This window comes from Dicentrarchus labrax, unplaced genomic scaffold, assembly GCF_905237075.1.
Source record: "Dicentrarchus labrax unplaced genomic scaffold, dlabrax2021, whole genome shotgun sequence".
NCBI lineage: Eukaryota > Metazoa > Chordata > Actinopteri > Moronidae > Dicentrarchus > Dicentrarchus labrax.
The window spans coordinates 2,660,537-2,675,417 of NW_026136705.1; the positions used below are offsets into that span (position 1 = coordinate 2,660,537).

Genomic DNA, 14,881 nt, shown 5'->3' on the forward strand with positions numbered 1-14,881 from the left:
AGTCTAATGGAGAAATAAACCGACTTCTCAGTTGATTTATTATCTCAGGAAACAGTTTCCTGGTCTCAATCTCGAGTTTCAAGTCTTCTACCATACAGCATGATGTTCATTTATTAAATTATGCTTCAATTTAGAATAAAATAGAGCATAAAGCAGGGTAAGCTTTAGGGCGGGGCTCCCTTGTGATTGACAGCTCATTCTCAGTGAGTCCGTCCAGCTCAACGCACCAAACTCAGATCAAACTGTCAAACTAGGCAGTGCTGATCCAGATTCTGTTACTGCGTTGACTTTTTCTCACATAAAATCGTTTGAGAAACATATTTTACTGTTTAGCTGTAATACGAGATCGTGTTTGACCAGTCGAGCCGGCCATTGTTTCCTGCTACAGACGAGTTGAAACTGCGCAGCCAATGAGCTCTGGCACCAAAAATAACGACATGCCGACGGCCATAATGCCAAACTTGAGGCTTCTAAATGGGAAACCAAAGGGTGAAGTCACGTCAGGTTCACACTTGGTTACGACAGTCGTGTTGCTGAAAATAAAAAAGTGCTGAGTCAAAATATCCTGGATGAAAGAAAGTTATAAAAGTCACTGGAGACATAAAAACAATGGCCTAAATTTAGCAGTAAAATGTTGGATTGTTTGGTGCACCAAAAGCTAGTTTTGGCCTGTTGTGGTTTGGAGGAAACAAAATCCAAATGAAGCTTTCACTTCTTCCAAACTCGTTTAACACTGAACTGAATAAAATGAAATATAGATCTGACATTTTTCTACATAACTTTTCAATCACAAAACATGGCGATGTGACCAGATTGTGGCCATATTTAATTCCTCCCGGGCTCATAATCAGTATATCTCTCTCTCACTCACACTCACACACACACACACACACACACACACACACACACACACACACACACACACACACACACACACATAGCGAATGGATAACTGCTGTGTCGAATATAACATTTCACTCACGGAGGGAAAGGAAGGAGGATTTCCTGTTGGTCTGTGGTTAACACTTCAACACGGCGGATCTTCCACATTTACGAGACACCGAATCATCAAATTCTGACTCTCAAAAAAAAAAAAAAAACTAATCTGGTAACATACAGTTTAATGTTCGGAAAATGAACCTCGACTCGTAGACGTACTGCTCGCTTGTTCCTAACCTTGCCCTCCTTACAATAACTCTCCCGCCGCTCAACTTTTCGCCTGAGTTTCACCCTGCCGGAGGATCCCTCCTGGGTGCTGCGGGCTGTCAGCGCTGAGACTAAAGGCCCCCGGCTTTTAGCTTCAACCACAAAGGCTACAGACACACAGATTAATATACAAACACACGTATTAAAAAGGAACATATAGAAAGAGAGAGGATGCAGAAAGGAACAAATACCACATGTATTTAAGACCCAGACTCTGGTTGAGGTTGTGGGTAAAAGAGCGAGGTCAGCAGTATATTCACAAACACACACACACACACACACACACACACACACACACACACAAAAAGGATGTTAAGAGCCACAGGGAGAGAGGGAGGAGAGGGAGGAGGGAGGGGATGAGAAGAAGAAGAACAAGTCATACTTTCATCCCACACAGAGACGTATAGAAACAAGAGCAGACACATGAAACCACACATAAAAAGAGCCACGCAGAGACAAAAGGGCTTTAGGTGAGCAAGGGTTCAGGGAGAGACACACACACACACACACACACACACCTGTTTACCCTCCACACCCACACAAACAGACACACCTGTGAGTCCACACAAGCATAGACACATAACACACACACACACACACACACACACACACACATACCTTTGATGGTGCTGATGACCTGGTCCAGGTGTTTGGTGTCGTTGCGGTCTGGTCGGCAGCTTGGGCTTATCTCCAGCGAGTAGTCAGGTCCGTACTCTGTGAAGAACTAACACACACACACACACACACACACAACAGAGAGAGATCACGTCACAGCGTTCATTATGACAAAATTCTGTCTTTATTGGTTTTTAAAAATTCTCTTTTTTCTTATTCACAGTTTTGTACTTTCACATCTGCACACAGTCGCTGCAGCAGAGCGCCAAAGTACACTTTCTCCTCTTTGTCTCCTCTTTTTTTTTTTTTTGAAGAATGCAGCTGCTTTCCTGGAAAATCTCCGTTTGGACTTTGAAGAGCTGGATTGTGAAACTGACTGGTGATGAATATTTACACAGGCTTTTCGGGGATCATTTAAAAGAAATTGAAATAAATTCACAACAGTGGAAAACATCAAAGAGTCCAAAACACTGAGCTGTTGCACAAAACCTTCTCCTCTCCTCAACCGACATATCGTCCTCTCGGTCTTTCTGGTTGAGTTTGTAAATGCTTTTCCCCATATTGTGGATCATTTAAGGGTATTTAAAGAGGAATTTTCATTTTGTGCTGATTCTGGCGCCCCCTGTGGACAGAAGCGGTGGTGTTTCCACCGCCTCGTTTAATTGGTTTCAAGGGGAATCCAGCCGAATTTGACCTGGAGGCAGGCATTAAGAAAAACCACATAGAAACAGGGGATCTTCTTCTTGTTTAAGTCATATAGAGGCATCAGTATTAAACTGAGACTCTTCAATAACCAGTTAAAAACTCCTTATAGTAGGTTTAAAGTAGCAAGAAATTGTTTAGAAAAGTGTAAACAGTCTACAGATATGCTAGCAGCTCTGTGAGGAATAGAAAACATGCTCACAATGCAGACGCTAACATGTTTCGCAGGTATAATGTTTGCAATTTTCATCAGGTTAGTTCAGCGCTAACATTTGTTAAGTAGCACTAAACACACAGTACAGCTGCGGCTGATGGGATTGTCATTAGTTTTGCAGGTATTTGGTCACGAACCAGAGTGTTGGTGTTGTCGATGAGACATCAGGGGGATCAGATTTCTCTATGTCAAATGTCTTGGCAGTCCGTTTGATATAGAAGTCGAGATATTTCACTCAAAACCGCAGGGTGCATAAGAGGAAAAGTCAGGGCTTCACCTAAAAATCACTGGAATTCATCCTCTGGGTATCATGAATATTTCTGCTCAATTCCACTGCAATCTGTCCAACATTTGCTGAGATATTTGAGTCTGGACCAAACTGGTGGACAGTCGGACAAACCAATACTGCCAATGCCTCAGAGCTCTCAGACGGATGCATATACGAGGCACCCGAGTCTGGTTCATATACAGAAAGACAATGTAATGCAGAACACACGAGAGGTACCATAGATCAGTCATATTCCACTGGACGGCCTGGGCCTCACCAACATGAACAAAAAAAGCCTGAGGTGATTTCAGCACATACCAAAGACTCCTGGCATTTCGTGCAGAGTCGGACCAATTCCATGAAACAAAACCAGCCAACACGGGGGAGAAAAAAAAGAAAAAACAGGTGGAAATCCAGAGAGTGGGTTCAACGAGAAGTTAAAACCAGAGCACGTCAGTTGAAAAAACATATTTCCAGGGATTTTTGTCGGGCCGTGACTCAGTGCCATGAGAGCAAAACAAACTCCAGGCCAGGTCTGACCACAAGTGCGTCAGTTCATTCGCAGCGACTGTTGTGAAAGCCTTGGACTCTGAAGACTCAGCAGAACAGACGGACCGAGCCAAGGTGACTGAGGCCTGAAAACAAAAAAGACCCGTATTCCGTACATACCGCATATACAAAACGTTTTTGTCTGTTTGAAATCATCTGTTCGGGAGTTATATTCAAATATCGAGTACGGACGTTTCCTGAAAACAGAAGAAATTCTCAACTCAAACATTCACTAGTGTTTTACTGAGCTTTCAAATGCATCTCACAGACTTCCTCAGCAACTGGAGTTTCACCATCCTTCCCCATACACAGCCATCCACCGTACTGCAAGTATGGTATCGGTCATGTGATGGAAACTACGCGATCTCCATGACAACTGAGCTAAATCTGCTCACTGAGGAAGACCTTGACACGTGTTGAAAAGCTAGTAAGTGTACCTTAAGTTGAAAAGGTTTTGTCAATTTTAAATCAGAATTAAGAGTCTTAAAAGGAACAGTAAATCAAATTGAGGGTATAATGGTGAAGACCAAAAAAGAAAGCAAACAAATTGCGCTGTATTCAAAGCAATGTGTATGTGTCAACGAGGGATGTCCCCTAATAGTCAACTCAGCAGTTAGTCAGTGAAGCATTGGGGCCGGTTGCACAGGAGGTTTGGGGCTATAGCAGGATGTGCTGCCTACGAGGGCCAGAGTCAGTTTTTAAGCAAATTGCGACATAGCTTCCAGGCAAATCTAGCACTCATTTGCATAAAGGTAAACTGAATCTGTCCATGTTTTGTTTTTTTTCCAGTCATTTAAGGCCCAAACAAACTGAAAGCATCTGATGCACATTTTAAATTATGCCTATTGTTTCAAATGTTCCCAACAAGCACCAAAAACATTCAATGCAACGTGCTTTTCCTGTGTGTTCGGACATTTAAAACAAAAGGGATACTTCAAAATGCGTGTGTCAGACACTTTTATCTAGTTTGGGCATTAGTGTATAAAAAAAGCTCATATCACAAGTTCCTGGAGCTCTACGTGACATCTTCAGGTTGCTTGACTCACCAACAGTCTAAATCCAAAGAAATAAATTGTATATAAAAAGAGACCAGAATGAAAGGGGCCCGAGTCCTTGCTGCAGGGGTCATGGGGTCGACTCGATGTGTGGGCGTTGTGTCGTTCCCTCTCTCGCTCTCTCTCCCCCTTTCATGTCACTCTTCAGCTCAAAAAAGCTTAGCACTTAAATTTTTGATTGATCTCCTCCGACTCTACGTGAAGACGAGAGCGGCGAGAATTCTCTCAAAATGCCAGACTGCTCCTTTAAGTCCACGAAGTGATTCCACAAACATCCCGTAATGATTTCTGCTCTCCATCCACGGCCATTTTAAAGACGGGGATATCTTGTTTTGGATTGAAACTCTTTAGTGGATTAGATGGATGTCATTAGAGAAGACTTCAGACGGTCTGTTGGCAACACACACACACACACACACACACACACACACACACACACACACACAGGCCTGAGCAGATGTACACACACACACAGCTGAGCCAACAAGCAGTAGGAGTATACTTGTGTACTTGAAAGACAAAGACTACTCTGTCTGTTTAATAACCCTGTGTGTGAGTCAGAGAGAGGGAATGCATGCTAGTTTAGAGAAGGTAGATGAAGGTAAGAGAGTGTGTGTGTGTGTGTGTGTGTGTGTGTGTGTGTTTGTGTCCATGCATATTTGCTTGTGTGAGTGCATACAAAGGTAAGGCCCTGTCTTTATGCGTGTGTGTCTGTTTCCAATTGGCTCTGATGAGTTTCTGCGTCTTACCTCCGGTCTCAACATGAGAGAAGTTACTTAACACACACACACACACACACACACACACACACACACACACTCTCTTATATTCCCATGAACCCAGTGCTCTGTCTCCTGCTGTCCAGCCACACACACACACACACACACACACACACACACGAATGGTACATGCAGTCTCCTGCTGCTCGCTTGTTTGGCTTGGATGACCATGGGGAGAAGAGAGGGAGGAAGCGAGGAAGGGAATTGTGCAGATACTCCTAAAAAAACACTAATTTTGCTCCAACATTTCTATAATAATTATAATACTTCTTAAGACTTAAGGGACTTGCAGGATGAGATAAAGTGAATATGTGATTATGCAATTATAAATGATTAAAAAAAAAGAGACTTTGGTGAATAAACCAGTGACGCAGCACATCTACGTCACATGGACAAGGTCACAAGACAGAAAATACCCGCTGACTGGCTCCAGTGTCTCTGGCAGAGACGAGCAGGGAGATAAATAGTGGAAGGTCTCCGGTTATTTACCGCGGCCCTTAACATGGACCCTCTGCTCATCAGTCACTGTTCGTATGAGCTTGTTTGTATGAGAAACACAGGCCGAGACGCAGAGAACGCCGTGTGTGTAAAAATAAAGTTGTGATATAAATGAGATACTGAAAACAAACTCTCGACGACAAAATTCTGTTATATGGTAACTAGTATGTCAGCAAGTGCGATATTAAATATCACATTAGTGACAGCTAGGTATGAATTATTGTGGTAGTCATAGTAACAGAGGTGGCAGTAACCATAGTAATATGGTTTGCTGTTGTTTGTTTCGGGGTGATTGTTATTCTTGTGTTTTGTTTCTTAGTTTTTCAGATGCTGTTTTATCTTGCAAACACACACCCTTACAAAGTGTAAGGTTTTTATTTAACTACTCATATTTTGTCTCTGTAAGCTGCAGACTAGTGACCTCGTCCCGACAGAATTAGTTTTTTCCTATATCTGTTACAATACGTGTATTATGCATTGTCCCTGCTAAATGAACATAGAATGAAATAAAGTAAATAATAACAGCAGCAGTCGTAGTAGTACGTCTGTCCCCGAATCAGGATTTGGCACTTGACTCGGGTTGCATCCATCTTATGTGCTTTTTCTTATCTATCGATATTTATCGTTTTTATAAAACACTCAACATTATTACCAATGTCTTTTCTTCAATACACCTCACGTATTACTGTCATGTTTAACCTGTAACACCCACGTTTTACTGCCTTTGTCCATCATCTGTGATGTGAAAACAGTTGAGTTGTAAGTTAAAATCACAGCGCACCGCAGAGCGTCTCTCCTGCCAGGCTGTTGACAGCGCCGTCCGCCAAACACTCGCTCATATGGGACGGAGGTAGAGGATGTTGTAGTAGTTTAGCAGAATATACTGACAGTCAATAAATAAAGGTGCTAGCAGTAGAATAGTCACAGCTGTAGTAGTATTCATATGATATGTCTATCAATAAATGTCAAGTGCGTTTGTTATTTTGTATGTGAGCTAATGTGTAAGCTGAAAGACAGAACCAGTACATGAATGTAAAAAAAGAGTGTGTTCATATGAACCCATCTGTGAACAGCAGTGTGTGTGTGAGTGTGTGTGTTTGTTTTTACAGCCATCAGCAGGATCTCCAGCTATGAAGGATGCCGAGCTGCACAGCGGAGGGGAAAACGTCTCAGGAAAACAAATGGACTCTGTCTGCTATCAAGCTGCTATCTAATAAATGTTTTCAACAAGGAAAGAAAAACGGCCCGATGCCCAAATAACAGTCACATAACACACGTACACCCTCCCTCCCTCCGCATCTGGACTCTCTCCCACCTCCTGTACCTTTTCATCAATCCATCTTTTAAAGATTCATCTGTCAGTTCTCCTTTTAAGGCATGGTGCCCTACAAGCAGCATTTGTATGTTTTTAAAAACATTTGGAAAGCTTACAGGAAACTAGGAGGAGATCAGATTCAAGCCCACATGAGCAGGTGAACAGATTCTGTACCAAGATGAGTGAAAAAGCACATCAGAGCAGAAAAGCAATATACAATATGCTGTGTTTTAAAAAGAGCTGTATAAATAAAGCTTTACTTACCAACTTAAAATCCTGCTCATGTAAAGAATATACCGTCTTTTATGTCTTAAAAGAGTTTATTGCTCAGTTTAAAATTCTTGCTTTACATTTTGAAACAGTAAGTGATAAGAACAATTGGCAGCACAGGACAGTGCCTGTATTGATATTATACAGTAGTTTATCTATGTATGTAACAGATGCACATAAGTGTATAGTATCTTGAGAGTGGTTTAGTAAAATATTTGAATAATTAACTGACTTTGCGAACAATAAAAACGTATATATGGTTACTTTTAAAGGTTTTACTGTAGTGATACATTTTGTGTGAAGCTCTGCCTCATATCGTACTGTAATCACGTAACAAAGTACAAGTTGCTTTCAGGATTTAACAAGCAAAATGGAAAGAAATTACCAGCTCTTTAAAATGACAACCCCTTATTTGCATTTTTCTAAAACAAGAAAAAGCAATTGAATCCATCTCGAAATCAAAAATGCATTAACTGCTAAACCGCAACGGGCATACCTGATTTTTGTCATATTGATTTATCATCTGAAAATGATGACTTAGTATTGCATACGTCCAACTTAACATGCCAAAATTTATGATTTAGACAGTCAACAGTGACTTACATTCTTAGTTTTTTGGCAGAAATTAGCTTTTATACAAACTCAATCATTAAAAACTCATATTTCTAAAAAACTAAACTAACAAAGTCTTATTTTAGATTCTATGACTAATTCTGAGTTCATTCAGAAAGGAAATCTAAATATTGACGTCATACTTTCATAATTTTGACTCACCAAGAGCGTTTTATATTTTTTATCATCCCTAACTCTTCATCACTTTTTCTCCTTCTTCATGCATTAAAAAGCTTCCAGATGTGGGGCGCCCGGTTAGCTCAGTCAGTAGAGCTGGCGACCCAAATACTGCAGCGGCCTTGGGTTCGAATCCGACCTGCAGCCCTTTGCTGCGTGTCATCCCCTCTCTCTCTACCCACCCTTCCCGTCTGTCTTCAGCTGTCACTGTCGAATAAAGGCATAAAGGCCAAAAAAATAATAACTTTAAAAGCTTCCATATGTTTAAGAGGTTAAATCTGTGAACAAATACTGAAATATGCATTTTATGTATAACTGTGATCCAATTAGTGTGAACACACTGCTGGGAAAAGATAAAATGGTTTTATGTCTTAAGTATGGTCATATGGTTTCACTGTCTCCTATGGCTGACCTCATTTATAACTGTTCATAAAAGAAGAAATATTAGAAAAAGACTCCAAAGTTCAAGTATTATAAATACAAAGCCACTGGGTTTATAAAAACATCTTGCCTAATAGGAAAATAATACAAAAAATGAAGATAACAAAGTGAATGATGATCCCATCTTCGAGGATCAAGCCTGCCCGTGAACTTGAAACACAAACATTAAAACAGACAACTGCAACACGGACATGACTCCCTAAAGGAAACAAGACAGGAAACCAACTCTTTTGGCTCATTGTTGGCACATCCCAACATTCACCAACCACTTTCTCTACCACGGCGGAGTCAAATAACCTACAGCAGCCAGAAATCTGATCAACAAAGATCAATAATGGAAGAGCGTCATAATCAGCTTCTTCACAGCACATTTTTCTGTCATTTTTTAAACATACAAATTCCCCTCGGCTTTAACACACACACACACACACACACTCTCTACTCTGGTGATGTTTCCGGTGATTGAGCCCGTGACTCTGGGAGCCGACACATCCCTGACGGCAGCGAGGGGCAGGACAGGAAGTGGCTGCAGACAGGAAAAGAGGAAGTAGGAAGTAAAGAGGCGGGACGCTTCCCCGCTGCCAATCTGGGACCAGAGACGTCCTCCCTTCCTGTGTGGCTCTGACACAGACACACATTTGTATTTACTTGTGTCACGCTCACTGGAGACGAAGGGAATTAAAGTCATTGGATAAATGTTGATTTTATGTGCGTGTCATCCCAGTTCCAGGCAGTTTTTTTAAATATCTATCATCATCATTACTGTTTGTGCAGCAACAGAGGCGACAGGATGCTCACAGTCTTCTCAATATCTGCACACACAGATTTTTCCACAAAAGAAAGGACAGAAGATCGCGCCATTATAAATAAATAAAGTGGCAGCTCGGGTCGTAGATATTCATATAAAAGTGAAAGTGTGAAAGATATATCGCGAGAGAGTTAAAACATGATAAAAATATGTGAAAGATTCAAATCGGTGAGCTGAAAAATAAATATTAATCTCGGTATCAAGTTTGCACTTTTGGATGCTCTCATTAATGAGTTACAGGTTACCCACAATGCCGTTCTCTGCTTCTTTAAGCAAGACACACAGACATTCAGAGAAGTGTGTTTTAGATCTACAATGGTTCACTATTTCTGACTGTAAATCCTCCTGCATTAGTGCTATTTATAAAGTGTCTAATCCACTTTTAAAGTCATTATCAGATTCATTTAGATTACAAAAAGTTCTGAAAGTTAATATTTTAATTTGTTATTTTATCTTATTTGTTGATGGTAAGGTGGTCTACTTCATTATTATCCTGATTGATTTCATTTGTCCTTGTTTAGTGAAGCAAAGTTGGTGGTTGTTGTTGGTTGTTGTTGTTATTGGTGGTTGTTGTTGTGGGTTGTTGTTGTTGGTGGTTGTTGTTGTTGGTTGTTGTTGGTTGATGTTATTGGTGGTGGTTGTTGTTGTTGGTGGTTGTTGGTTGCTGTGGTTGGTTGTTGTTGGTTGGTTGTTGTTGTTGGTTGTTGTTGGTTGTTGTTGTTGGTGGTGGTTGTTGTTGGTGGTGGTTGTTGTTGTTGTTGGTGGTGGTTGTTGTTGTTGGTGGTTGTTGTTGTTGGTGGTTGGTTGTTGTTGGTGGTGGTTGTTGGTTGGTTGTTGTTGGTAGTGGTTGTTGTTGTTGGTGGTTGGTTGGTTGTTGTTGTTATTGGTGGTTGCTAGTTGTTGTTGTTGATTGTTGGTGGTGGTGGTTGTTGGTTTTTGTTGGTGTTCTTGGTGGTTTTTGGTTGTAAATAATAAATAAGAGTTAACTTTTCTTTTTTAAAAAGGGAGATAACAGAAGATATTTGGAAGCAGTTGTTCGAACCCTAACCCTCCTCTGGATGTGAGAGTCTGCAAATGAAGCAAATTCAGGTGCCAGTTTCTGTCCGACAACATGTTAAGCGCATTCATCATGTGCTTCGTGGGCATGTAGTGGAGACAGGAAAGAGAAGAGTGACAGAAAGAGGGAAAGGTACACAGTGTGACAGAGGATATGAGCTGGATTCACACCAGTAACATTGTGAGTACATGGTATGTGTGTTGGCCCACTGAGGCAGCCGCAGGAAGTTTGGATCTGTGGTTTGTTTTTATCGGGGCAGCACGGCTGGGAGGAACTCAGCTGCTGGGAAATTACCACAAACAGAATTAGAGGAGGGGAGGAGGGGAGGGGTGGGGCCGGTTGAATTATTGAAGAAAGTCAGATGGACGGCTCGGGCTGAACACTTCTCTATAAAACATCACATCTGCATGGAAAACTGTGCCTCATCTGTACCTGTTTAAAGTTGCCTCCTCTGAAGAGTACAGACACTTTATCACAACATCCTAACATTTGGGTTATAATGTTTTGTATGTTATCTTATAACATGTTTAAGTTTTGGATGCAACATAGTTATCAAATGTTGTTAGCATGTAAACAAGATAACTTTTAGTATGTAACTTCTTAGTTTGTCAGCTTAAACACCGTCCCACCACAGCTGCCAGTGTGGCTACAAATCTGAATGGTTATTTCAATTAAACTTGAAATATTTATTCGCAGGGAGTTTCTTTGATTAAGACCAACAGTGAATTTGTTTGGGTATTAAATGCACTGAATTTAGGATAAATGTTTGCTATAAATATACTAGCATGTCAGAGAGTGTGACATATATGTAAGACTTTTAAATGTTTCATTTAAAGAATAACTTAACATTAAACATCGTTGTTTTGCAGTGACGTACAGGTGCACTCCAGGACGCAGTGACATCACTGCTGGGTGTGGTTACAGGTACAGAGCAGATTTCTGACCAATGACATGAAAAGTTTGAAACAACTTTATGTTTATTACAGCAAAACTTTTAGCATACAACTGTATTTTTTACATCTTCCCTCGTTATTTGTGCTTCTTTCTTTCCCTGTGCTGCTGCAACACCTGAATTTCCCCTCTGCGCTTATCTTATCATATCAAATTACATAAATGGGCCACCTGAACGATTGAAGGCTGTTGTTATCTGCTGCACAACGTTATTAGTCTCTGTCAAAGCTTGCTGTACCTATACCATCATGTGTCACATATATGTCAAATAGTTATTAGCTGAATGCTTTTAGATTCACCAGATTATTGAGGTGCACCACACCAGGAACAGTTCAGTAATTCCACCGTATGGGTCAGCCAAAGTAATTGACTTCCAGAGGATAACACTGCAAAAAAAAACAACCTTACAACCAATAATAGGGTATCTACTCTCCCGGCATTGATATCAGCCTCTTTTTTCCCACAAGATTACCTTCATGGCAATCTCCTGAAAATGTTTCCGGCCACACAAAAAGCTAATTCTCCACGATTCCCCTGTGCTGCCAACGGTGACATTGTATTTAAAAAGGTCAAACGGTACAAATAAACGTCCTTGGAGGAGTAACAACAACAAGTAAAAAAACAGAAGTAGATTATAAAAAGACAATCCCCATGCCCGTCCAATCAGTAACACTAACTAACCTCTGACCTCTGTGGTTATTCTTGGTGAGCCCCATGTTGCTGCCCTCCGATTCACACGCAGATTGACTCCACCGCTATCACACAATGGGGGTCAATCAGGATCAGCTAAATGCTAACAGACAATACAAGTCAGCGGGGAGGGTTAATGACTTTCGATCTGGCGGCTCAATGCCCGGTTCAAACTACAAAAGGCACTTTTTACTTGTGTTTTTATAAGATATTGCAGTAGAATAAGTGTGACAGGCGCAGGGTCATTGTGTGGGTTATCTGCAGTGTAATATTTTGTCTGGTAATCAGTGAATATTACAGCGCTATTGTTGATGTGACTTGCCAGCTCTGACTAATGTTTGTGTTTTTTAGACTACTATTTTTAATCATTTAGGACCAGGGGTTTTTGCAAATGCCCAAAACTGACACACTCTCGACCGCTCACTGAGAGAGAAAGATAAAGTCGATTTGATTGAAAATAAACACTTCCAGCAAAATATTTAAAACAAAATCAAACCAAGACGATTTTGTTTGGATTGATTTCAGTGAGATTTGAGCAGATAAAACAAACTGAAAACTTTTTGAAGTGGCTGTTTTTTTGGACATTTGTTATTCGATGAACATGTGTTAGGTTAAGCACACACATTTAAAATGCAGCAGAGAAAACAAATAAGCATTTATTTTTACTTCTACTTGAGTCTTCATAAATGAAAGCACTTCACTTCCTAACTGGTAGTTTCCCCTATTTGAGTAACACACTTGTTTCCTCCGCACTGACGGCTAATTTATCATACAATGAAACACAAAAATGTTATAAAACAGGCCGGCGCTTTATCCGACTGTAATGAATGTGTGCATTCATGTGGTCTTGTCTACAGTAGAGCAGAAGGGTGGGCAAACACACACACACACACACACACACACACACACACACACACACACACACACACACACACACACAGAGAGAAAAGGGTACAAAGGTAGTTTTTGTTCCCCGTGTCGCTGGAACTTCAGCTTTGCTTGGTCATCATGGATAAATGCCCCTCTTATCGAGCACAACGGGCACAGACAGAGCACACACACACACACACACACACACACACACACACACACACACACACACACACACACACACACACACACACACATTAGTGTAAAGTTGTGTAGTGCTACAACTTGAGCAGAAAACGACCTTCAAAGTAGATCTGTATTAGCTACCAAATGGGGGAAAAAGAAGCCAATAAACACTTATTTTTAAATTAGGAAAAGCCATTACGGTTGTTTTTACTTTCATTTTTGATTTCAACGAGAAAATTGTGCGTGTGTGTGTGAGTGAGTGTGTCCTCATCATCTGTGGCAGCTGCCCGCACTGATAGTTGCTTTGTTTTCAGTGAGTACTTCTTAATGAGGTCAAAGGCTATTTAGGGCCATTGGACGCCGACGAGGAGAAACAAGAGGTACCTTTATCACGGTCCACACACACGCACACACACACATATACACACACACAGGCACACACACACACACACACACACACACACACACACACACACACACACACACACACACACACACAGCTATTCATTACATTTGACCAAGACAAGGTCCAAAAATCAGTTGCCGGAGAAAGACACTCATTGTGTGTGTCGAGTACGGGAGTAAGAAAGGCAGATGGGTCTACTGGTTTCTATTAAGAGAGAGAGAGGACGGGTCTATTTGATTTACCAGTTAGCATAATGGGAAAATGAGTATAAGTGATCACACGTCCTCTCTTTTAAAAACATAAATTACTGGGATATTTTCCTTCCTCGCGACAGTAAAAGAGTTTTTCGCTCTGGTCTCAGACGGTACATTCGTTTACATTCACGCTGTGACCCAACTGCGGCGAATAAGCAGATTAAGTTCCACTTAAAGTGTTTACACGATTCACAGAGACCTGATTCTTGTAATAACCAGAGGTCTACATGTTGTGTTAGATAATCCTGTTAATGGTGGCCTCCAGGAAACATCCTTAATAACATCATAAAACAAGAGAAGGAAAATGAACGCGTTTATTTGATTTATTAGTTGCGTCGGTTCGATTATCTGGTACGTACGCAACACTGAAAGTAACCAGACTACATTGTGTTTTCTTGTTACGGTAATTCAGAACATTGATAATTGAGTTACGCTTGACTGAGGCTTTATTTCAGCCAGTTCAATCCTTCTAGGGTCTTTACATGTGTATTCACTTAGTCTGGCAATAAACAAATCATTAAAATACAACCAAAAGTACCAAACTAGAGTTACAGATCATTGTTATATAGTTATACAATGTTAATCTTTATCTTAGAATTAGTAAGTAATGAGTAAATAACTCTTATTGTTTAGTGTCAGTTCATAGCTCTCATGTCAAAACAGATGATAGTAAGTTTCCTTTTTACCTAAAACATTTATAACACAGTTATAATGTGAGATCTTAAACATTAAATAATATTAGAAAAATGTTTTAAATAACTATAAGATTTTGCACTAGTTAAAACATAAAAATAAGTTATTTGGTTTAATGTAATAAACATGTTTTTTTACCACCTTATTTTAAAAGCTTTATACTTAAAATACTCTAAACTCCAGGTTTAATTTTAGCTTTTTCCCGAGCTTTTGAACGCATCTCACAACCTTCTTCAGCCAATTAAACTTGCTCAGGTATCATCAA

General features: G+C 40.5%; 1 protein-coding gene across 1 annotated transcript in view; it reads right to left on the minus strand.

Annotated features, from left to right (window-relative positions):
- hdac8 (histone deacetylase 8) overlaps nucleotides 1-14,881 on the minus strand; it is a 33,284-nt gene that overhangs the window by 10,126 nt on the left and 8,277 nt on the right. The window contains exon 10 of the mRNA XM_051400474.1: nucleotides 1,825-1,930. Within this exon, the coding sequence (XP_051256434.1) occupies nucleotides 1,825-1,930 (106 nt within the window). The remainder of the gene's footprint in view (nucleotides 1-1,824; nucleotides 1,931-14,881) is intronic.